Source organism: Brachyistius frenatus, unplaced genomic scaffold, assembly GCF_029030835.1.
Source record: "Brachyistius frenatus isolate BFR_SWC_R1_liver_20210118 unplaced genomic scaffold, ASM2903083v1 Contig_19, whole genome shotgun sequence".
In the NCBI taxonomy this organism is placed as follows: Eukaryota; Metazoa; Chordata; class Actinopteri; family Embiotocidae; genus Brachyistius; species Brachyistius frenatus.
The window spans coordinates 2,797,776-2,822,128 of NW_027210618.1; the positions used below are offsets into that span (position 1 = coordinate 2,797,776).

The following is a 24,353-nucleotide window of genomic DNA, read 5'->3' on the forward strand; positions in this document are numbered from 1 at the left end:
GTTCTCTGTCTCTGTGATGCATTGTCTGTCTGGAGAGGGCTCATTTCCATTTTGGATGACTTTACTGGTTGTGGGGGCCATTCTGTCTTGGCAGGGCAGCACACTGCTTGCCTGCGTCTAGACACCTCATGTAAACAAGGCTTAATGAGCCCAGTGGTGGAGTGCCGCTCAGACAGAGTAGCTGGCTGGCCAGACATAACAGAAGTGAGTGTGCATCTCTTTGCAAGGCTGCACTTAAAGGTTATATTTGAAGATTTCTGTCAGCCTTACTAGTAAAAAAAAAAAAAAAAAACGGCTGTTACAGAAGAGATAGATGTTATTCAACCACTCTGTCTGTCTGTCTGTCTGTCTGTCTGTCTGTCTATCTATCTATCTATCTATCTATCTATCTATCTATCTATCTATCTATCTGTCTGTCTGTCTGTCTGTCTGTCTATCTATCTATCTATCTATCTATCTATCTATCTATCTATCTATCTATCTATCTATCTATCTATCTATCTATCTATCTATCTATCTATCCATCCATCCACCCACCCACCCACCCACCCATCCATCCATCCATCCATCCATCCATCCATCCATCCATCCATCCATCCATCCATCCATCCATCCATCCATCCATCCATCAAACTGCTGAGAGCTTTGGTCAAGTAACTGCTGGGGCTGATACCTCCCTGAATTTTACTCCAAATTGACCCGTGACCCAACCTCCCATGAAGAAGACAGCTCAGGGAAAAGTGCCCCTGCTGACTGAAAATTGCCCCATGTGTGACCAGAGGACCAGGAGTGTTTGGACATGGCTCATCCTATGCCTCTGTGACCCTGCTACATCTCTCCACTATAAATCACGCCCGCCTGTCTACACCATCCTGTCCTGATCAGCGGCTGGTCGTTCTGATGGGGCATCACAGCATACCATGACACTTAAGCCTTTGACTTGCAGGGCAGAAAGTACAGAAAGCGCTGGCAGTGAGAAGTCTCTACTTATGTGAAACTCCATTCTAACACTCTGCATGTGATGTGATCTTCTTATGTCACTTTATAGATTCAAGTGAATCTGGGCTGAGGCATAAACAAAATGGAATGAATGAGAGTTGAAATTTAGTTTACTTTTTGACTTGCAGATTTCAAGGTATGTAAATACGTATCTGGATTTTGTCACAGCAGTGTGCAGCTAGTACCTGGGTGTTAAAAATTACTTCTTTTTTTTTTTTTGCCATAATAGATTATGATTACCTGTTACATTGTAAGTTATATATATAAATAAAACAATTTAAAAAAAAAAAACAAAGAAAGAAAATCACCATGCTTCCGTGATGTAATAAAATAATGGGATTTTTTTTTTTTTTTTTTTTTTTTGTACCTTACTTGACTTAAATGCAGACCTGCAACACTTTGAAGCACCCAGTTTTGTAAACCTGTACCACATGCCCCAACTAGTCCAAAGGGAAATGAATCACTTCCCGGAGTCTCACTCTTTGTCTTTTATCTGTTTGATTCTTACTGTAAATACCATCTCAAATTCATGGAGGAAGTCATCATGCAATAAAGCATCCACACACGTCAAATACCAGCACCCTTCTTTGGTTTAGCCTTTCTTAATCAAAAGTCGTCACGTGTAGTGGTGATCTACACGAAGGTAACTTACCTTGGCCAAGCAGAAGTCCGAACACAGAGCAGAGCAGCACTGCACACAGAGCCATTGAATGAGGAGAGATTTCTACTAAACTGGGGGAGAAAGAGGTGTCCGAACACGTTGGGCTTCCCGATGCTGCTTTTCCTGCTGGGATGTGGGAATAAACGGCAGGGCTCCTTTAAAAAAAAAAAGAAGAACTGAGTCCGCGGAAAAGAGGTGGATGTGATGGAGTTGAGAGTCGCAGTTGCAGCGTGACTGAGAGGAATGAGCGTCTAATTATGGCACCGTGAGGGGTGGGCTGGGCCACAGACACGGACTTATTACTTATCAAAACCCTTTTATTTCCCCTATGAAACTTCAAATTAAAGCCTTCAGCCGTAAACTCATAAACAGTATATTTAAATTAAATGCATTTTTTTTTTTTTTTGGCCAAATTTAGTTGAATTTGCAGATTGATAATAGTGATAAATGATTCTGTGCTGTATTATGACAGGAATGTTTATACAAAAGAGTCATCCTTCTAAAATATGTCTATGACTGATACATTTATGCGTTTTGGAAAGTATAAGACCTAAAATACTGCCTTGGGAAATTAGGGCTGTCATATTTTTCTTTTCTTTTTTTTGTGCACTTTAGGACTTGCAAGTGTCTTCGGGCTACTGTGCCGTGAAGTATGCATGCACACATGGAAATTGTCTCCCCATCAATAGCAGAGTCGAGTTTTTCTGTCTGTGACTAATGATTGTAGTGATTACTCAACATCTGGAGCTGGTTTGGGGGTATTTTGAAAATGTGTTGTGGCTATGTCCAGACTGTACGCCTTGAAACCTTTTTGGATATCTCAGGAGAAATGGGGAAATCACAAAAAAAAATTATATTTTCACTACCGCCATCTGCAAATAACTGCAGTTATTCACTTATTTTTGAGTTTATTGCACTTGAATGGAGATTGCAAATCCAATTGGAACCTGGCTCTGTGCTATTGCTTCCTCCATTATATGTCACGGTGGTGTTACAGGTCTCTGTAGTCCTCTTACTAAGCCTGTTTTTCTCTATTAAAGTTAATGAATTAAAGATTGCGTCTGTGCCACATGAACTCACTCATATGTCAGCCCAAGTGATCATGAACTGTAAGAAGGGGCTGGGTATAAACAAGCCACAGACACACATCACACACACACACACACACACACACACACACACACACACACACACACACACACACACACACACACACACACACACACACACACACACACACACACACACACACACACACACACACACACACACCCTCCCCCACCCCAACACAAGTCTACCAGACCTGGCAAGAAGTGGAGAAATAATTGCTAGACTGCATTATAAACATTTTGTACCAACTAAGGCCCTCTGCAAATTCAATCAGTCTCCTAACTCTGGGCATGGTGACAGAGAGAGGTTAAATGATCTTCTAATCAGAGCCATATGTCTCCACCACCAGTCTAGCCAGTCAAGAAACATCACCAAGGACTTGATATCGGGACACCACAGGCATACAGGAAAGTCCACAAGTATATGACAGTTATATATGGATAACTGCACTGTCAAAATTCTGGTGTGCGACGAGTCGTGTCTCAATACGCTCTTCAATCCACCACAGTCTGTGTTTTCTTTTTGTTGGTAATTCTACTCGGTTGACAATCTCTCAATGAGCCCACATTTTAATAGACCGCACGAGTGTTTTTTATGTTGCGGCCCATTAAAGTGCATAATATTACTTTCCAGACAGTCACTTATCTCCATTCATTTCAGTTTAGAAAAGAGCTGGCCACTGGGGTTGAAGATTTAAGTTATTTTATCTTACGTGTTCAGAAACTACAGCGACCTTTTTCAGTGTTTGCATCTAGAATACAATTTTGGCATAAATATGAGCTTGCAGAGAACTTGCTTGAGTAGGTAATCCATCACAGTAAACATCATGTCTGCTTTTATTTCTCTCTTTTTCATTGCAGTTGCATAAAAAAGAACAAAAGAAATCAATCGGCTCTTACATTGCCGCACTGTGGTGCAGCCATTTAACCTTGATAAGAACAAAAGAAGACATGTTGTTTATTGTAAAGGATTTACTAACCTCAGCAGCTTTTTTGCAAGTTCATGTTAATATCTTAGCTAAATGACTAAAACAAAACAAAAAAACCACTATTATGGTCCTGGATATACATTTATTGGTGTCATAGTACCTCGAGGTTAAGATTATACTGCAGCATATGGTTCCTGCAGTCATCTATCAGTCAAAGAGGAGGCCACCCGCTCTGCAACACTTATCAGAATAACAAAGAGCACCTCTTTACTGCTGACTTGTCCTCCACCTTATCTTTGTCTGATGTAATAGAGGAGAGATAATGTACCATATAAGGAATGAAGAATGTCCAAAAGGAGAACCAGACCAGTGCCAGGCTGAGCTCGGCTGTCTGGGACACAGTGAACATCTGCCTGCCCTCACTCCTCTTCTCCACCTCCAATCTACATTTGGGTTTTAACAAGAAGCATGAACTGACCTTCTAGCTCATTGGGAGAGGAAATTGGAGTGGCAGAGGTCGCATTCAAACAGTGTTAATCTTGTGGGGATGGGGAGGGGGTAGGTGGGGGCAGTACAGTTCCTTTGAAGCTCAACAAAGCTTGTCTTGCCACATCTGTGTCAATCTGCAGAGGGCCACTAACATGGCCAGGCAGACTGAGGACGTCCCTGTGGGGCCCAAAGGTCTCGAGTTTCTCAACACAACTGTAGAAACATAGAAGAAGGAAGTGACTTTGCTTAACTGTAAAGAAAGCTATTTTCTTCAAGCAAGATATTGAGAGACTCAATTAACACGGAAATAATATGATAAATATGTAGACTGTATAGAAGGAGAAGTACCCTTGAGCCATTACTCAGATTTAAACAATTTTATTCAATTGTACCCTGTTAATACTTGCAAGTTGACTTGCATGCAAGTAGATTTATGGCCAAATGTTCTGGTTCTCATCTGAAAAAGCAGACATGTATTTATAAGAAAGTATGTTACTGAATGAAATTATCCTGAAAAAAATAGACTCTCACATATTGTTCCATCGGCCGTGTGCTTAGTTTTTTTTTTAATGAAGCATTGTTAATGAATATTGTAAACAAATTAATAATATTACACATGATGTTCACCTTTACAACATTAAATCAGTACAACATTAAATCAAAAAGCTCAACAAATTAAAGCAAACAGAAATATTGTATAGAGCCTGACCAATTTATCAGTGCTGTTTTTCTGTTTGTCAACATATATGTTGTCCGATATTTTTTTAAATTTTTTTTAAACTAAGATAAAGATACTTGAGATGATTTAAAAACGGTTCTATTTGTTTGTTTATAGTTGTTAATAATGACTACATTCAAAGTCAAGTTCACTGTTTCAGTGCATTGATTGACTGACAATACGTTTTTCATTAAACATAAAATATCCTGCCACCATTATGTATCTTTGTCACAGGTGTTTAATACCCACAATTCAGTCGATATTAGCAATATCAAGATTTTATGAATTTCGGTAATGGCGTCAGCCCCAAAAACCCAGTCTCAGCCGGGATTTTCTAGTGTTGTGTAATGATGTGAGAAAGTGTCATTTTTATCAACCTACTTTTCCTTTGATCTTTTTATTTACTGGCCCTCGAGTCCACGGGGGCCCCGTGATACATTTGATGCCATATTGGATGAATCCCAAACATCAAAGCTCATGATTATCACCCTTCTGATCACAGTTGTACAGTATTTACACATGGAGAACTGAACAGGAGAAACACACCAGACATGACCGCTCCATGTATGAGCTCATTAGCTCATAAGCTTGTTGGCTAACTGAGAAAAATGGCTTTTAGCAGCCATTACAGCCAGTTAGCTTTACCCTGTAAATACCTAAAGGTGTTGCATGTACAGTATGTATTTATGTATGTTTTGCCATGACCCCCAGTTTTAATCTTCAAGTTTTGGTCAGAGATGGAAATCCAACAACTTTAAAGCTGTTTAGTCCAGAAAATAGAATTGTATCACAGTTCTTTGTTTGGGATACTATTTAATCTCGAAACATATAAAATATTTGTGGTGCCCTGTAGGTCATTGTGTATCACAAATGTTTATAATAAAGTGTTACACCCCACGTAACATCTGGTTGAATATCACGATGATGAGGCGGATTTGTACTTTCATGCAACACCCTCCGCTCCACTGGGACAGCCGGTAGTTTCCGGGGAGTCTGAGCATGTGCGCTGGCGCTTTGCAAGCTGGCACGTATTGTCAGGAGATGAGAGTTGAGAATCAGGTGGAGCAGTGGATATCATCTCCAGTTTGATTTCTGGAAAGGTTTGGTCGGGGTAGATGAGCTTCAAGTACTCTTCCAAGACATCTTTCAGTTTCCTACGTGTTCTGGCGGTTTCATCGTCAGCCTTGCATGGAAGGAAGATAAATAAAAAATAAAAAAGAGGGAAACAGTTTATTACCAGGTGTCAAAAACGAAGTAATGCTGTGAAGAGGGCTTTTGTTAAAATATCCTGCAAACAGTACCTCACTGAAGGCTGCACAGTTTCCAAAGATCACCCTGATGTCCGACACAAACTCTGCAGTGCTTTGGTAGCACAGATTAGCCTCCAGACGTTTTTTCACAGTGGAGAGATTCCCTGGTCCCTTTATAGTCAGCCTGCTATTCGCACATACCTACAGTATTTAGACAGGGAGAGATAATAAAATAATAAAACTTCATGGGCAGATGTTGAAGTAAGAGCATGAGTAATTTCTTGTATTTATAAATGATCACATGTCAGCATGAAGCACAAGAGGTTATAGATTGTTACCTTGATTTGTTATGTGAGGGTTTATAATAAACAGCCATTTCAAGCCAAAATTGGACACTGATCAAATGCAGGATAACAAAGTGTCACGTGTACTGCAATGTCTTTAAATCTCAATGTTTCACTTATTGCAAGTGAAAAATACTAGAAGCCGTGTGTCAGCTAGATAGTTCACTGTGTATTTACAGTACCTGGTTAATCATTTCTTTGTCTTTACTCATAAATAAGACACATTACATATAATTAAAACTGCAGTTACAGTAACTCCATGTGACACTAATCCTGTGAACTTTTCCTCTCCAGTCCGTCGGGCCTCCATCCAGACTCACCGAGGGGGACACAGGCTCTTGAAAGTCTGAACTCGGCTCACTGCAAAACAAGTGCAGCAGCAGCTTCTCACACTTCTGCAGTGATAGAAAAACATACATTTGAATCAGTGCATGTCAGCAGATAACCGAGAAAACAAATACAGTTCTCCAATCTGTTCTTTGTTGCCAATGTCATACAGTCAAGTGCTGTATCGTACTGGTAAGGTTTGTCTCTACAAACTTATCAAATCTGGTTGGTGTCAGCTGAAACACTGATTATTCGCTGGTGGTAAATCATCGCAGAACACTGCGTAGTGCTGTTCAGATCAACACACCTCCGTGTTAAACTCAATGAATCTGAAATTTTCCCGCATACTATTATCAATAAATATTATTCTTCTACATCTACACAATAATTCCTAAACCATATTTGGTTGGCCAAACAGATACTACGATTGATTCATGACAGGAATACTCAACCCAGATCTATTTATGAGTATCGTACCCTTTAGCCACTATCGACTGTTGGCTGTGGTAAGTTTTATTTCAGTAAATTACAATAGTTTCTAAACATAACCTGCTTTCACAGTGCAAACATTAAACATCTTTAGCAAGCTTTGTTAGATATATAGACTACTTCGTGCACTCTGGAGAACTCACTTCCCGCTCTCGGTCAGGAGAACTGCCTCTCTTGTGTTTTAGTGTTCAAATTTAGACCAATAAACATGGAAGAAGTGAGTGCGAGGCCGGGCAATGAGTGAGTTAGGCTACTGACTCAGCGTCCAATGAAGGATGAAGAGGAAGTTGCTATCGTTTGCACTCATACTCGAAAAAGTGACAGATAAGGATAGACTTGCGTAGACACATTTTGGTCAAATATGACTACGATGGACGGAACTCCAAACCTTATACTTCTAATCACAGAGGCGAGGTGAGATGTTTGATATCCAAATTATAGATTTTGGGTGGAACATCATGGTAATAATGAAACTTCTGATGATATCATATGATGTTTGTTGGTGCTCTGTTCGTAATATTTGTAGCTACCTTGCTTGGGATTTGAAATTGAATTCAATGAAATGAAATGACACATTGTTCACTAGTGTTTTACAAACTAATTAGACAATTGAAAAATGTCACGACAAACTTGATGGTGCACAAGTTTCAACTTAACTTTATGGTAATCAAACCATTTGTTATTATAATTACTATAATTCTGTAAATGCTCCTAAATTATAAAAAAGTACTGACTCGTTTGTCCACAGGGGAAAATCCTCCTTCAGAATCTGTCTCCCGTTTTATTGTTTTGGCTTCAGATTTGCAGTCGTACTCCATCTCAGGCAATAACAGGTCACGGCAGAAAGAGCAAAACCATTCCCCACTGGGAAGAGACAATCCAGAGAGTCAACAGAAAAGCCAGTACGCAGGAACATCAATCAATAAGTGCGTAAGGCTGCTGTCAGATGAAAACCATACACCTCCAAAATGTCAAAACGTCTAGTCAAAAACAGCCACATTGTTAAGCGATGAAGCGTCTTTTTTTTTTTTTACTCCACAGGGAATCAGTGAATCACTGTCTGATTCAATGGGAAGACACGAGTTGTGGCATTTTCATCTGACACCAGCAATAAATAACATTTTTACAGAGCTTGCCTGGGAGTTTTGAGGAGAGTTGGAACATGGCAAGTCAGATGAAAAACTTTGGGACACCTGTGGCAGCACAGCAGCTCTCCGCCCGTCTGACACACAGCACACAAGACTTCATTAGAGTCTTCCAGCCGAGCTTGATTTTGGTCTGCCTGCCGTCCTCCTCCCACTGAACGGATGTGATGTGGAGCTCTCGTCTTACTCTGATCGCACGGACTGCTTGGAGGCTGTGAAGGGCTGTGGCGTTTGTCATCTGTGCTTTGAGCTGGGAGTTTGTTCCCTTCACCTTGGCAACGGATTTGGGGTTGGTCATCTGTGCTATCAGGGAGACTGGCTCTTTGATTAGCATGTGCCTGAAATCCAAAAACAGAGGGGAAAAAAAACCCTCATATTCTACCCAATATGGAATGAATTGACACCTGCGCTGAACTGAAGGTTCAGAGGTCTGATGGGTTCGCAGATTCGTCAACGGGACAGTCACATTTGGAAATGTAAAGGGATACAAACTGGGTTACATTTTCACACTTTTGGCAATCATATTTTTGGTCAATTAAAACGTACTAATGACAGAGAACTGTGAAAACAACCCATTTGAAAGAAAAAAGCCGGCAAACAAGAGTACTACCTAAATTGTCCATTTAAATGTCAAAGTTTACAGACTGAGCTCTTGCTTCAGCTTTGATGCACAGTATTTGCCGTATATGTAGCACACAGTGGTACAGATAGAGGATCATTACTTTTCAGGTGCGCTCACTTTTGTACTTTCCTCTAAGTACCGGAGTTTTAATAATCAGTCTAAGCGTTTGGCTTGTTTACAACTTGCCTGACTGTTTATGTTTCTCGCCTCAACTGCCTTCATAGTAACAATACTGCCTGTTTCAAGATCTCATTAAGTACTTCGAGTACATTATGCTAACTATGACCGAAACTCAAGTCATAAACAAAAACAATATTCCTTTAATTCATAATTTTGTATTATTACTATTGTTTTAAATGCAGTCTTGCTACATTAAGCTTTAGGTAAACGTGTCTACCAAAAGTAAAATATGTACATAAAATACTCATTAGACTGTAATGATAACGTATTGTCTCCTTACATAACTGCCATCATCATCTGGCTCATCTTTGATGACAATGAGTGGCCCCGGAGAAGACCTTCGTCTCCTCTTCACAGCAGAGCCCACTGCTCCGCTGGCCCGGTGTGTTTCTGCAGGTTTCCAGGAGTCAGTCCTCAAGAGCAAAACAAGAGGCAATTTAAGGAAAAAAACAAAACACTGGAGAGGTCAAAAGCACCAAAGAACGAGGGTCATGTACGTGTCTGTGAGAGCGAGTGCACGGTTATCTCCCTACCCTGTTTTTTCCTCCTGGGATGCAGCAGCGAGCCCTAGTGAATGTTGCACTTAAGTCAAATTAAAATCTGTTAGTGTATTGTTTTTATAAAGACAACAACAATATGTGTATGTATGCATGTCACAAAAATATATTCAAGTGCAACACCACTGATGGCACAGACGTACCATTTCTGTTTGGTAGCCCCTGAGGATAGCTTGACTTCATCATGTTTATAGAACCAGCCGAGTCGTTCCTCCTGCTCACACATGTGGACTCAATCTAAACACAACATTGTATATCATTTACTCAAAAAACTGATATTATGGAATGATAATAGTCTTAAGGAAAGTCAACAGAGGGAGTCGCTTACCGCCTGTTGTGATTGAGGAGAACTTGCGCCGCCATTGATGGCCAATGGGGTTACATGCGTGTAGAGAGGTGAAGAGGAGAACCCATCAATAGGTTTGGTTTGGTAGCTGGAGCTGCTTCCCATCCCCCTCAGATGATGCTACAACGAAGGAGGGAAACATAGAAATACGGAGATCACTTTTATGCTACATTCCTGTAAACATCTGAAAGCATGTGATGATGGAGATGAAAAGGAGCATTTATATGAAACATTTAAATGCATGTGTCTGATTTACCGTAGTTCAGATACATAAACAGGAGGATAGCAACATGTTCTACAACATTATGCTACAGTACAATCACACACACACACACGCCGCCTCAAATCACTGTCCTGAAAACCTCAAATCAGCTTTGGGGTCTGACTTTAACACAAATGACATTCTATTGACTTCAATAAAATGTGATCAATCCACACTCAAAGAAAACCTAATGCTTTGATTGTTGCTTATAGAGTCCATGGATACAATATTTAAGATTTAATACAGATTTTTAAAGTGCTCTAATACTAATCGTGTTTCATAAAATGCAGCAGTCGCTGTTTTCGCAAACCGTCTGGGAGACCATCAGTTTGAATTTATTCAGCAACAGTTTGATAATCAACTTGCAGAGATTTGAAACTTGCCTGAGCGTGTCAGCTTCTCTTTTCATCATGAATGCTATGAGGTAATTCTTCCAATTAATCTGCACTAAGAGCTGCCAAGATATAACAATGGCATTGCAAACATTATGGACAAGAATTATGTTGTCAGTTTTCCTTTTTTTGCTTTAAGCTGCTTGCACCATAGTAGAAGTATAAAGAAAAAAACAACTGCTACCCAGAACACAAGCTGAAAACTTAAGTACTGGTATATTTCTTTACTATCAGTTCCTTATGCAGCCCAACAGCTTGGTCACATCAGTGTGACCCAACTTATGCGTGTACTTCACCTGCCAGTATTGTCCTGTGAGTGATCCTATACTTCATAGCAGGAACCAAAACACACTCTGAACTAGACTAAACAACTCAGATGACAAGATATTATCAATCCTTGCTTATGGAATTCTGGGTCCTCTGTCACATGTTGGCAGCTGGTGCAACACAGATTTAACTGATTTACTTTATGATTTTGTGTCATAAGCTCATCCAAGACTAAAACCCATCCTGACAAGGAAAGACATAAATTGCCCCGGATGTGAAGGCTGTCAGCCCTATTTAGGACGATGCAATCCGCTGTCGGTGCTTGTTAAGAGGGCTTGTCAGTCAAAGGAACGCGGGCATGCATGCACCCTCTCACGCACAGAAACGCGTAGTAACCTGGGGAGAAAATGTAGGACTCGGGAAGCCGCTAGTCGGGCTGACATGGTTGGGCTGAGGCACCATAAACCTGCGTCCTGGCTGGGGAGGTATAATGTTGGAGGCGGAGCCTCCCTGCAGGGGCCCGGGGACTGTTCGCTGCAGTCGGACGCTCTGGTACCATGTCCAGGGTGGAGGAGGTGGCTGTTGCTGCCAGTGGGCTTGCGGGTTTAGCTTGTCCACCTGCATCTGGAGCTGAGCCAGAGTGCTGTGGGGAGCTCCCACGGCAAAGCTGTGGGGTGAGCCTGAGGGGCCCTGCCCAGGGTGAGGGAGCTGATGAGGGATACCCTGAAAACCACCCAGCTGGTGGCCGGGTGCACTCTCCACCACTAAAGTGCCTGAGGGAACAGACACACAGAGACAGGATGAGCATAACAAGTAGTGAGAAAAAAAAAAATACACAATACTGAGAGAATGTTCCAGAGAACTGTTGTGAAAAGAAGGTTTGGGCAGAAATAAACACAACCAGTGAGGCTACAACATATGGCAATTAGCAACTGTTGACAATAATATCAGTTAAAATGTTTTGATTATTTTGGTTATTCTATAAAATGCCAATCAGAAGTTTACTAAGTCCAAAGTGATGGCATCGAACTCCAAAACAAATGGAATTTAATTTACAATTGTGCAATAAATCCCTCATTGGAGGGGCTGGAACCAGACAACATTTGAGATTTTTCCCCAACAAATTCTGCTTAATTTAAACAACTAATCAGGGAAATTGTCAACATTTCTGGCAATCTGTTGACTGACTTGGGTTAATCTCTCATTTCAGCAGTTTGGTCAGGACTCAAATGAGCTGCAACTGCTGTAAATATTAATCATTTTGGGTCCCTGTTAAGATCTTGGACCTCTGAATCCTTCAGAGCTTTTCCCAGAATCCGTTTCCTTAATCCAAGTGGTATCAGTCCTCAAGAAGCCCCTCTGGGTTATCTGACATGCTTGTTTAATAAGTCCCTTATAAATCCTAATCGGACCATCTGTGCAAATGATCAATTACAATCTCGTGGAAGGAGAATGCTTTTCAAATCTGCCAGTAGTACACAACAGTAAAATCTGGATGAGGTTTCAAGTTATCCACAACAAGGAGAACAGAAAAATGAAGAATCCATTGCCAGGGTTGTAGATCAGATCATTTGTTTACGTCTCACCCAGATCAACATTGGCGGCCCAGTAAGAGGCCCGACACTGGAAGCGCACAGTGCTCTGTGGTATAAATGAGGCACTGCATTTCGCCCGCAGGAGGTTTCCAATCTGAAAGAGAATCTGCAACAGAAGGGATGTTATCAATAATTTTCAGAGGAGGACACTTGCGTGCTACAGAAAGCATATGTTCCCACTTTAAGTCCAAGACGGAGCAGGCTCCTGACTGGCTTTTCAGAGCCGGGTCTCAGATTGAGAAAACAAGACTGTGATGAGATACTGCTGAGTGAATAAAGGACCAGACAGGCCTCACCAGACGTTTACAGTACAGGAGGGCCGTGCCCCCGCTCCTGGCTGTGGTCCATTTGGTGAAGTTGATGACATGATCCAAGTGTCTGGATAGATAGCCAATGTCTTCCTGCTGTTTTCGCAAGACACTCTCATGCTCCTTCGTCACAGCCTGGAAAACAAGAATAAAGTCAACGGCGCGGTGTTCGAACAGCTTGAGGGGATTCACTCTGGGCCTCAGGGTAACAGTCAAGTACTGTTCTTTTGGAATCAACACCGCAGCAAGCTACAGGACGACAGCATGTGGTAAATGCTTTCTTATAGTTATTATGTATTTAAAAACTATAGTCATACCTCAAGCTGATTGACTAACATCTTTCCCTTCTTGTTTATCTCCAGAATCAAACTGCAGATGGACTTCTTTATTTCATTATAAACAGATGTCCGGTTCTGATCAACCAGAAGAAGTCTGCAAAGCAATTATCAATAGGTAACTATTTCAGACATTTATTATGGCTGCATATTACACAAATGATTTGCAATATCAAACAGTGTGTCAAAAGACATTTTGGAAGCATCTCATTGTAAATGGAGCTATGAATTATCTTTTCCTTAATACGTTACCGGGTTTTTCTTATTCATGAGATCCAGAGGTCGTACGGAAGAGCAAAATGTGTTCTTATGAAGTAGTTCTATAAACTATGATTGTTCCCAACACATTTTTTTTAATTCCACATACTTGTGGAAAAGTGAAATAGTGTACATACCCACTGTTTATGGAGTCTGACACCTCTTCAATCAGTTTCCTTTTCTCCTGCAGCTGCTGGGTCATACTCTCCATGTGCTGTTTGTGGTTTTTATAAGCATCTTCAAGGAACTGGTAACTAATTAAAAAACATTACAGAGTCAATACACACACACACACACACTAAAAAAAATTAAAGAATTATGAAACGTTACTGAGTGTTTTTGTGAAATAAATCCCTGGATGGAGTTTTTTCTCCTGCTGCTCCACTAAGTGACCAGCAGCGATGTATGTAGTGCTCAAGGACATAACACGTCGATGCTGCAGTTACTATGAGGTTTTTACATGATTCATACAGTATGCGACTCCTTTTATGGCTTATTTATGTAAATCACATGTCACATATCAATCTAAAGAACTCCAGGTCTTTGTTAAATATAATAATAACATAACAAAAACGGAAACATATACACGGGTGTAGGAAACGTTTCTTTCCATTTGAGTGTCAATTCTAACAGTACTTGTGGTCTTTGTGCTTGGCGAGCTGGCAGTCACGACAGGTAAGTAGGTCACAGGTCTCACAGAACAGTTTCAGCGGCTCTTGTTTGTGGATGTCACAGAACATCGGCCTCTGAGTCGACACACCATGGATCTCTGGAAAACAACAAAGAGCTTATTATTTAGACCCTCAGTGGATTCTGAGGAGGGATCAAACATGAGGTGTATTTATCATTTGGCCCATGAAAATATTATTTCAAACAGCAATAACACTGATTACATAATAGCGCTTTCCTTTGTCAAAGAAACAGAACACATATTAGAATACCTTGTGATACTTCTGTGTTCTGTCTGATGATGTGGTCTTTGGTGAATTTGACTCTTTGGTGGGCCTCCACGCAGGTGGCACACAGGTACTCCACGCAGTCAACACAGAAGCCAGCAGCATCCGTGTTGTCATCGCAGGTCATACAGAGCTACAGGTGCATGAGACAAGCAGAGGCTGATCTTTAGTAAGCAGGCAACATGAGGTAAAGCAGAGGAACACATTGACTGCAAGAATGACATCAGTGGGACAATCCTGTTATACCCGGGTATCCAGTTGCGGCTCCTTTGTGTCACTTCTGCTGCCCAAATTCCCCCAGATCCAACCCTCAGGGCTTTGCTCATCATATTATAACCATGACCCTAAAAACTAGTTACAAGTCTGCCCCCGTATGGTGATGCAGTTTGCCACCAACCTGGACTGTCCTCTCCACTGTGCTGCTGGGAGCCTCAACGGAGTCCTTCACAAAGACGTTATCCATCACATCTATCTCCACACACTCCTGCCTGCACACCGGACAGCGGATCACATTCACTGCAACCAAACAGGAGCAAATCAGTCAAACTGGACTTACACGTGCTGTGGAAAACACAACTGATATAACACGAGATATTTATAATCAAAAGGTATACACGTGCGTAAAATGTATTTTTTTTTAATGATTTAAGTTGTACGTACACAGTTCATTTTTAGCTTCCTTCTCGGTGGAAAGGTGATACGTTAAATCGATCCTCATTGTTTGTAAACAAAGTGACTCACGTGGTTTGGTCGCGCCTTCAGCCTGGGAGTTCAGCGGCTCCATCGAGGCCAAATTCCTGGAGGGTGAAGGCAAACATTTCTTGCAAAAGGAGTGCAGGCAAGGCAGAAGTTTGGGCTCTCGACTGTGAAAGTTTAGATGGCAAACGGGGCAAGTGTCCAGGTCATGTTGGTCGGTTGCACCGGACTCCTGCACCGGCATGCTCTCTGCTTCGTTCCCAACGATGATGACAGCGGCGGCCACCGACTCCTGTGTTCCTGTGCAGCCATCCATTTGCGGCACTTTTTTTTATTCTTCAAAGCTAAATTTATCTGCGCATACCCACGCGAGTCATTTCTATCGCACCCTGCACGAGGAGAGCATCATCATCATCATCAGCATCATCAGCATCATCAGCATCATCATCGTTGTCCTCTTCACTCTCTGCCAGTTCATCATTTTCAAACACCGAGCTGTTGATACCCTGCCGTCTTTCCCTAAAACGACAATACCTACACTGTAACAACAAAACCTGTAGCGCGACAGATAAAATACACCCAGTTGTCGCACGCCCGCGTCGCGTGCAGCAGACGTTGCTGAAATTGCACCGCACGCGCTCGTTGCGGCAAGCGAGGGGTGGGGTTAAAATATCGCACTGGCTGAGTGTCAGAGCACAAACTCCACAGCTGGAGCGGATTTTCTTTTTATATATATATCATTCCTACTCCAAATATCGGCACTTTTTTTTTTTTTTTCAAAAGAAATAATGTAACGTAAGATCACTGTTTACGTTACACTTCTAATAACGTTACTTTTCTGGCATTTCATGGTTCAAAAACATGTTCGGGCATCTGGCATCACTTCTACCAAACCGATTGGAGTATGTGCTCAGACCGATTGAAAATTAACACCAACCGTTTTAATAAATAAAAAAAATAAAAAACATCTGCAAAACGAATACTTTTTAAAAAAAAATATATATATTTTTATTAGGCTATACTATGATTGGTTGTCTGCGTTTCTTTGTATATGAATGTAATACAATAATAATATTTTGATCATCATTGCCATACCTTCAGTTGGTGGAAGCATGTATAAGTACAATTATTTTAGAACTGCTTTCAGTTATGCATATTTGAGCTGTTCGATCGACAAGCATTTTATATTTAATATTTTATATTTAATGTTTTTTTTAACTGCTATTTTATTGCTTTTTATTATCCTATTATTATCTTATTGCTTCCCGTATGCTGCTGTAGCGAAAAATAAAGTAACCACCTAACCTAACCTAACCTAACCTAACCTAACCTAACCTAACCTAACCTAACCTAACCTAACCTAACCTAACCTAACCTAACCTAAGAGCTATATTAATAACATTTAGTTGTTCAACACAGTAGGCTGAAAAGCTGGATCATATTTAAAATCATATTTAGCCTAACTGGTGGAATGAAATCCTCTGCGTCACCATTTGTTCTAATTTGATGAAAACACAATGTGTAAGAACATATAGTATTTTATTATTGTTCAATAATTAAAATGTCAGGTCAAACTGTTTTACACTGTAGTTCAGTTAGAAGCCAATGACATTAGTGAACTGAAGATAAAGTGTCAGGGTTCAATGTTCATGGTCAAGTTTTACATTACCTCTCAGATAAATAGAGAGAGAGCAGTTCAGTTTTGCACATTTGCACAAACATGGATCGAGCAGCAAAAAGCCAGAGTATCCCTCTCAGTGACGGGAACTGTATTCCACTCCTGGGATTGGGCACATATGGGGACCCTCGAACGGTAAGAATGTATTGTGTGTGTGTGTGTGTGTTTCTGGATTTAGACAAACTTGGATTGTTACTGCCTTACTAACCAAGACAACTCTGTCTAGGAGTGTCACTGTTTGTTGCTTACAAATAGGAACGCATGATGCAAGTTGCACATTACTGCAACTTGAACAAAACCAGGTCAAATAATAATTACATTTTCTGTGTATCTCCAATAGACACCCAGAGGCACGACTCTCGAGTGTGTCAAGCTGGCCATAGAAGCGGGTTACAGGCACTTTGATGGGGCATTGGTATATTTCAATGAGCACGAAGTAGGTCAAGCCATTAGAGAGAAGATTGCTGATGGAACTGTCAAAAGAGAGGAAATCTTTTACTGTGGAAAGGTAATACATCCTGTCATATTATGTCAGGTGTCTCAGTTTACTTCGATAATTACTCCTTTAAGAATTCATCAGGTCGTTCTTAGGCCTAATGGTTGGATAGTTTGAATGCTCATCTGCTTCCCAGCAGCAGAAATGTTTCCTTTGCTTGACTTCAAATTGATCGAAAGGTTTTTTAATGAGCAATGTGTTATTTTTCTCAGCTCTGGAATACCTTCCATCCACCAGAGTTGGTGAGACCGGCCTTGGAGAGGACACTCAAAGCTTTAAAACTGGACTATGTGGATCTCTACATTGTTGAGCTTCCGATGGCCTTCAAGGTTTCTATACAATCAGTCATCCATTTGGTTCCCTTACAAAGTAAAACACAGATTTATGTGACTAACAAATATGTTTTCCTTCCAGCAGGATGATTTGAAATAAGAAGTTACTCCAGTTTCTAAAAGCGTGCTGATGGAAAACTATGCTAAATAAAGGAACACAAATATCTTTACTTACAAAACTTTGTACTGTCACAACGCTCTGCACTTCCTGTTTTATCTTGTGTCCGTGTGTGCGTGACTTCCTGTCAATAATTAGCGTTCCGCCGGCTTCCGCACACACCTGTGTGTTATCTAGCCATCAAGTGATGGAGTGTAACTAGTCCAGCGGATTCAATTGTACCGTTACGGTTCACGAGAGGGAGGAGGACCCAAATAGGCTCCATAACACCGAGGCAGTAGGCCTACATCAATGAAAAGAGTGTTTTAATTACGAAAAGGCTGGTTTACAGTAAAAGTGCAAGCCAATGAAAAGAAAAGGTGGAGGCCAGAGCAAATCCCCCCCAAAAAAAGAGGCAACGTCCAAAAACAGACAGGTGGGCTAGAGGACAGAAGTCTGAGACTTACATCATGATCCAACTTTGCTATGCAGAAACAAAGAAGAGAACAATGGGGCATTATATCTGCTACACCACCACCTGATGAGGAACTCGGGTAGGTAATGAAACAGGCGGGAAACAAATCTATAGAAGGAAGTAAGGCACCTCTGAACACTACAGATGGGGGATTTCAAAATAAAACAGGAAGTGATTACACTGACCCCCGAATGGGGTGTAACAGTAAAGTTTTTTGGGTTGTTTTTTTTTAAGTTATGAAATATGGACGAGCCAGTCTAATAAATCGTTATATTTATGCAAGATAGCTGCATACTAAATGTGTGAAATGTAGCTCATCCTTTAAGGGTTGAGATCAAATTAAACAGCCTGTTGTGCGTTTGCTTAAGATTGCGTAACTGGAATCAGCCATCTGTGTTTTCAGTGTTTGGGTCATAGTCAGATATTTGTATGAAGATGAAATAGTGACGCGAGCTGCACTTCCATACCTTCACATGGTACAGTATTTCTGCATGACCATGCTTAGATCACACCACTACAGCTCACAGGATATAGCCTATATTCTAATCTTAATGCAAAGTATTGAATTGTGCTTACATTCTAGCCTGGAAATGAATTTTACCCAAAAGACGCTGATGGAAAATACATCTATCATCACACAGACCTGTGTGCAACATGGGAGGTGAGTTCTGTTCTTCTGTTTTATAACTTTATACATCCCAGTGTTTTACAGTGTTTCTACAGGGTTTTACTTTATGTCATATGTTATATGAAGCACAGCACATCAAACACCTAAGTCTTTGTGCAGCTACGAAAAACACTATGAAATGTACAACTGTATTCTTAAAATATTTTTAAAGACTCCAGTAACTGCAGCCTGAGAAAATAACCGTAGAGTTGAATCTGTGCCATCGGGTTCTGCTGAATATGATAACTTCTAAAGTGGTATCGGTTACTTGCATGGATCTTGTTGTGATAGTATTTAATAAAATATCACGTAATCGTGGTGGCCATGCATGTAAATGGTGGCCCTATCTATGGCTTGAAAGAGCTATTATTGTTTCTGTGCATTTCTTGAATGTCTTCTGAGAAAATAGGGAAAATAACATTTGCATACAATCTTTTGATACCAGAACGTTCAAACCGACAAGTACAGTGTCATAAACTGCCAGGTGTCCAAAGAACACTCTTTTCCCCTCATCCTTGTGCTTTATATTTTTCTCCTTTATCTCAGTAAGTCTGTAAAGATAATCACTATCGGTCTTAAAGGATGTCAATCTTTTCTTCTCAACAGGCATTAGAGGCTTGCAAAGACGCTGGGTTGGTTAAATCACTGGGAGTCTCAAACTTCAACCGGAGGCAGCTGGAGCTTCTGTTGAATAAACCTGGCCTCAAACACAAACCTGTATCCAACCAGGTGACCCACACTTGTCCCTTTTGACCCACACTGACAACACATAGCATAGTGTATGTAGTGCAATAGTAAAGTGCAGTTCATAGTAGTATACCCTTTAGTAAGAAGGTCTTTCTTGTCTTGTTATATTTTGAGCTATTGTATCAGCAGCTGCTGAGAGGATGTCAATAAATCTGAAGTAGTTGCTTCATGAAAGGAAACTTCTTGACGCACAAGACTGTCTGAGTGGATTTTATTTGCGCCAATAAGAGCAGGGTACTGATGTCATCTTACTTCACTTGGGGCCAATTTTCTACGCTTTCTTTTGACCTGCAGGTTGAATGTCATCCATATTTCACACAACCCAAACTTCTGGAGTTCTGTCGTCAGAATGACATTGTGATTGTTGGTTATTGTCCAATTGGCTCCTCCCGAGATCCATCCTGGTAAGTAGGTTTTAAGAAATGTGCACTTTTTAAGGGTCGTGTGATGCTTTTAAATGTAAGTTTTACTCATGGGTGGTTGCAAATACTCAGTAAAAGTTTTTTGTTTTTTTTGCCATGACATGACACTAAAATCTGTACCCATCAGTGAGTTTGTTGGTTCATTGTGCTTTCAGATGAGGAATTCATTTTCAATAACAAACTAAAGAGTGAAAAGACAAAAATCTGTGCCATAATTTTTTTTTTTTAAACTAATGCAATATAATTTGGAAAACACCAAATCATCTGTGCACCACATTAGTCTAGCATGTGACATTGCAATCCTCAACACTTATGATGTAAATCTTTGATAAAAGTTTTATATCTGCCTCTGATTTAGGGTGAATGTGCAATGTCCTCCTCTCCTGGAGGACAAAGTGCTTGTTTCCATTGGCAAAAAGTACAACAAGAGTAGTGCCCATGTGGCTCTTCGCTTCAATGTGCAGAGAGGAGTTGTAGTGATTCCAAAGAGCTTCAGCCCCGAGAGGATCAAGCATAATTTCCAGGTAGTTTACCATTGTGGGTTATTTTAGTTCGTTTTGTCTTTTTCCCTCCCCAATGTACAAGACAAGTTATGGTGCTAAAATTTTATAAATTCATCCAAATAATTTCAGGAAAAACAAATCCCATTTTGTTACAGATATTTGATTTTTCACTCACTGAGGAAGAAATGAAAGCCATTGAAGCCCTGAACAAAAATGTTCGATTTGTGGAGCTGCTGATGTAAGTTGACGGAAAAAATATCTGATCAGTTTTGATGTTTTTACTGTGTTCTGCAAGAAAGTCTTACGAGATACTAAAATCCTTGTCACCATGCTCACAAATAATAACAGTTTGAATTTGTATCTTGACACAGGTGGAGCGATCATCCAGAATACCCATTTCATGATGAATATTAAGCTTTCGTTTTTTTGTAATACACATTATTTTCAAACCTGTTTCCTCCAATAAACCAAACGGGTTGGAGTTAAAACAAGGAAGCATGAAGTGGAACTGCTATGGTGTCTGCTATGGTGTCTTTAATCCACCACAAGTTTGTTGCCCTTTCCCACTGATCACTAGAGGGCACTAGCTCCCAATGAATGAATAGAACAAATCAAGGAAGACTTATAAAGACAACATGCAGCTCTGATGTGAACAGAGGAAGTTATTTAAACACGGCACATTAGTTTCACAGGAGGCTCATGTCATATTGTAAAATACTTCATTGTTGGTTACAACTGATTTGAAATGAACTGATGCAACTGCTGCTATAAATAAAGGTTAATTTAAGAAATATAACCATTTGACAATACATCGTATGTAGTTTTTTTTTTTTTTATATAATTACCAATAACACATATGACTCAAAACAGGACAAATGGGGTGCAAGACTCAAACAGAATGATACAGCAACAATAGTAAGAAAAGTGTAATGAATAGCAAACATAAGCAAAACAAACCATGAATAAAAAGATATGTTGGTCTTACAACCCCGTTTCCCAAAAAGTTGGGATGCTGTGTAAATGTAAATAAAAACAAAATGCAATGATTTGCAAATCCCATGAAACAATATTTAATTGCAAATAGACCAAAGACAACATATCAAGTGTTGAAATGGAGAAATGTTATTTTATTATGAAAATATGTGCTTATTTTGAATTTAATGCCAGCAACACGTCTTTGTGTTTAACTATATTGCTTTAAGACGTCTTTGTGGTAACGCACCAGAGGTGTGACTGTTTATTCAAACATATTCAACATATTTTTTCTCAGAAATGCACCTCTGATAACCTGTACAATTGATGGAGGTTTGAACTGACTGACTGTAAAAAAAAAAAAAAAAAAAAAAAAATCAGGGATCTAACAATATTATACAGACTTTTTCTTGGGCAAAATTGTAAAAGAAAACTCACCTTTTTTATGGTTTATTTGTGTTGCAGGCTTGTTAGTCTCTGATAATTATGTTAAAACATGTTTAAGTAGCGGAGTTATAAAGTTAAATGACTCATGACAACACTGGACAGTGAGTTCAACCTTTGAGTGTTTTTCCAACTTATTGGTTAATGAGTAACTTATTTTTGCCCAAGATTACAGACATCAACTATTTTTGTTGCAAAAAAATAATAAAGCATATGGTTAGTTATTTTCTAGTCATTAGATACACAGTTTGGCTGTATATAATTGAAACTGTCCGAAACTGTCACATTATAATCTTTTTCTGCCTTGTTTACACAGAGCGGGTATATGAGTTTGATCGGATCAAATCTGTCATCACAGTGTTGACACACTGTGTAATCTTTGTGTACACACCTATTACCTAATTCGTGGCCTCAGCTGTCAAAAGCAACAACAACAAAAAAATCCACCAGAATAGGAGAAGAAGGAGCAATCAGAAGCATTTTACAGATGTTTTGTGGGTATTTTCTTATTAGTGGCTTTATGCCTTTTCCCTGTTGGAAAAAAAAATTGATTTGTGTAAATAATTATGAGATAGCGGATCTTTTTTAATCTATTTTGCAGAAAACCTAAAATAGGAAAAAGAGTGGAGTGGCGTATTACCTGGTCAACCTTTACTTGGAGCAGTATTAATGTATCTAAATGTTGTTTAACATGTCCAATACCCCCAATAATGCAGTCCAATTACAATATGATGCAGTTTTCTTCCACTGACCTCTAGCAACCCAATACAAGTTAATGTATGCAAGTTTTAGGGTCTAACTGATTAGAATATTAATCATTAACAAGCCCTGTGAGACTGTGGACTAAATTTTAACTTCTCATTCTAGGATCCCTCAAGCCAGGTGCTTTTTACACATCTGATTTAACAGTCACTTTTGATTTTAATGTGAAGAGATAGGATGGACCCTTCAGAGTACACGAAGTACAATCTGAGCAGTGACCCGTGGTGTCACAGTTAGAGAGCAGCAGGAAGCTGCAGAAGAAAAGAAGAAATAAATTTCATTCATCAGCTCTTCACTGTCTTCTTTTGTGTCTATTGTTTTGTTTGTTGGCGATATTGCAAGCAAAATTGCACAGACACAATTTTGTTCTGCAACTGACAGGACTCAGGCGCAATGAACAATAATACATGAAAGGAAGCATTTATCTGTTTTGTACATCATCTAAAATTGTTTATTTTAAACAGAGATGAACTTTTATTTTCCAGTCTGTATTTAAGTTACTAAGATTTTGTTTACTTTGGCAACTTTTCATCTCAGTCCACATCTAATGTTGCATACTTTTCCTTAAGGAATGGTCTGATCATTTTTTTTTTTTTTTTTTAAAAGAGAGTTTGGTTTCTTGCTGGGAACCGGGTATAAAGATTGATTTCACCCTCAAGTATGATAGGAGTGTACAGCCATCGGTCCCATAGCTTAGCTTGGCATAACCCAGGGAAAACAGATAGCTGAACTCTGTCCTAATAAAATCAACTAACCGGCACATTTATAGCTCACTGATGCATTAGATCACACTGGTTTAATTCACAAGAATACAGAAATATAAAAACCAAACATTACTGTTTTAGTAGTTAGGGACATGCACAACTTTTTACAGTTATATTTTTGTATCTCATCAAACTCTCAGCAAACGAGCAAATAAGCACAGTTTCCTAAATGCTAAATTATCCATTATATCTAAGTAGTATCCAAAGTAAAGAAGAAACGCCGTGTCTGGAAAGGAAAGGTGAAGAATTAATTCAGAAATGTGAGAGAAAAAAAAAATCAGATATTATGCAGTGTAGGATGTTTTTAAATTGATAAGCCTTGGATAAACCATTGGATTGAATTACGTCTGCTGTTAATGGGTTGTAACATCATGTATGAGGCCAAAAGCTATACTCGTTCTGAAAAATGCAGAGAGATTTCAAACATGTTCAAGCTGTTGGTGAGAACATAAGACTGAAATTAAATTAAAGGCTCTATTGATTTATGTTATTTTTGAACTAACTCAGAAAACATTTATCGGGGTAGTTTTTCATACATTAAAAGTCCAAACTGACCAGAAGAACTAGAAAGCCAATGTGTCCGTGTCTTGAATGATAATTTGTTCTGAAGTGGGGGAGGGAGGTTTATAAAAAAACAAAAGGACCTTGAAAGATTTCAGACAGGAAAGATGCACATCAGTCGCCCCGTCCCCACCGCCATACAGACCCTCTGGATTGTGACCTTAAAGCAAATGCCTTGAAACAGGGAACTATGGACCCC

The 24,353-nt window shown here is 39.8% G+C and overlaps 3 protein-coding genes across 5 annotated transcripts in view; 1 reads left to right on the forward strand and 2 right to left on the reverse strand.

The window, feature by feature from the left end:
- fbln1 (fibulin 1) overlaps positions 1 to 1,871 on the reverse strand; it is a 32,834-nt gene extending 30,963 nt beyond the window's left edge. For both annotated transcript variants that reach the window (XM_069695312.1, XM_069695313.1), the window contains exon 1: positions 1,652 to 1,871. In XM_069695312.1, the coding sequence (XP_069551413.1) occupies positions 1,652 to 1,706 (55 nt within the window). In that variant the 5' untranslated portion in view covers positions 1,707 to 1,871. The remainder of the gene's footprint in view (positions 1 to 1,651) is intronic.
- A 2,848-nt stretch (positions 1,872 to 4,719) lies between these two features.
- Positions 4,720 to 17,985, reverse strand: LOC138619079 (transcription intermediary factor 1-alpha-like). Of its 2 annotated transcripts, XM_069695297.1 has the most exons (19): positions 17,916 to 17,985; positions 15,280 to 15,753; positions 14,936 to 15,054; positions 14,524 to 14,671; positions 14,219 to 14,351; positions 13,720 to 13,836; positions 13,307 to 13,421; positions 12,978 to 13,124; positions 12,673 to 12,787; positions 11,483 to 11,859; positions 10,148 to 10,285; positions 9,963 to 10,056; positions 9,796 to 9,844; positions 9,543 to 9,675; positions 8,452 to 8,798; positions 8,050 to 8,179; positions 6,820 to 6,894; positions 6,207 to 6,356; positions 4,720 to 6,088 (listed from the first exon to the last, which is right to left on the reverse strand). In XM_069695297.1, exons 2-19 carry the CDS (start codon positions 15,548 to 15,550, stop codon positions 5,849 to 5,851), a joined length of 2,898 nt encoding a protein of 965 aa, XP_069551398.1. In that variant the 5' UTR covers positions 15,551 to 15,753; positions 17,916 to 17,985; the 3' UTR covers positions 4,720 to 5,848. The 2 variants fall into 2 exon arrangements, with proteins under 2 accessions (XP_069551398.1, XP_069551396.1); XM_069695295.1 differs by lacking the exon at positions 17,916 to 17,985 and having other exon boundaries at positions 15,280 to 15,825.
- Positions 16,955 to 21,153, forward strand: LOC138619080 (aldo-keto reductase family 1 member D1-like). Its single transcript, XM_069695298.1, has 9 exons — positions 16,955 to 17,047; positions 17,253 to 17,420; positions 17,621 to 17,737; positions 18,896 to 18,973; positions 19,586 to 19,708; positions 20,021 to 20,130; positions 20,507 to 20,672; positions 20,807 to 20,889; positions 21,023 to 21,153. Exons 1-9 carry the CDS (start codon positions 16,955 to 16,957, stop codon positions 21,063 to 21,065), a joined length of 981 nt encoding a protein of 326 aa, XP_069551399.1. The 3' UTR covers positions 21,066 to 21,153.
- The last annotated feature ends 3,200 nt before the right edge of the window (positions 21,154 to 24,353 follow it).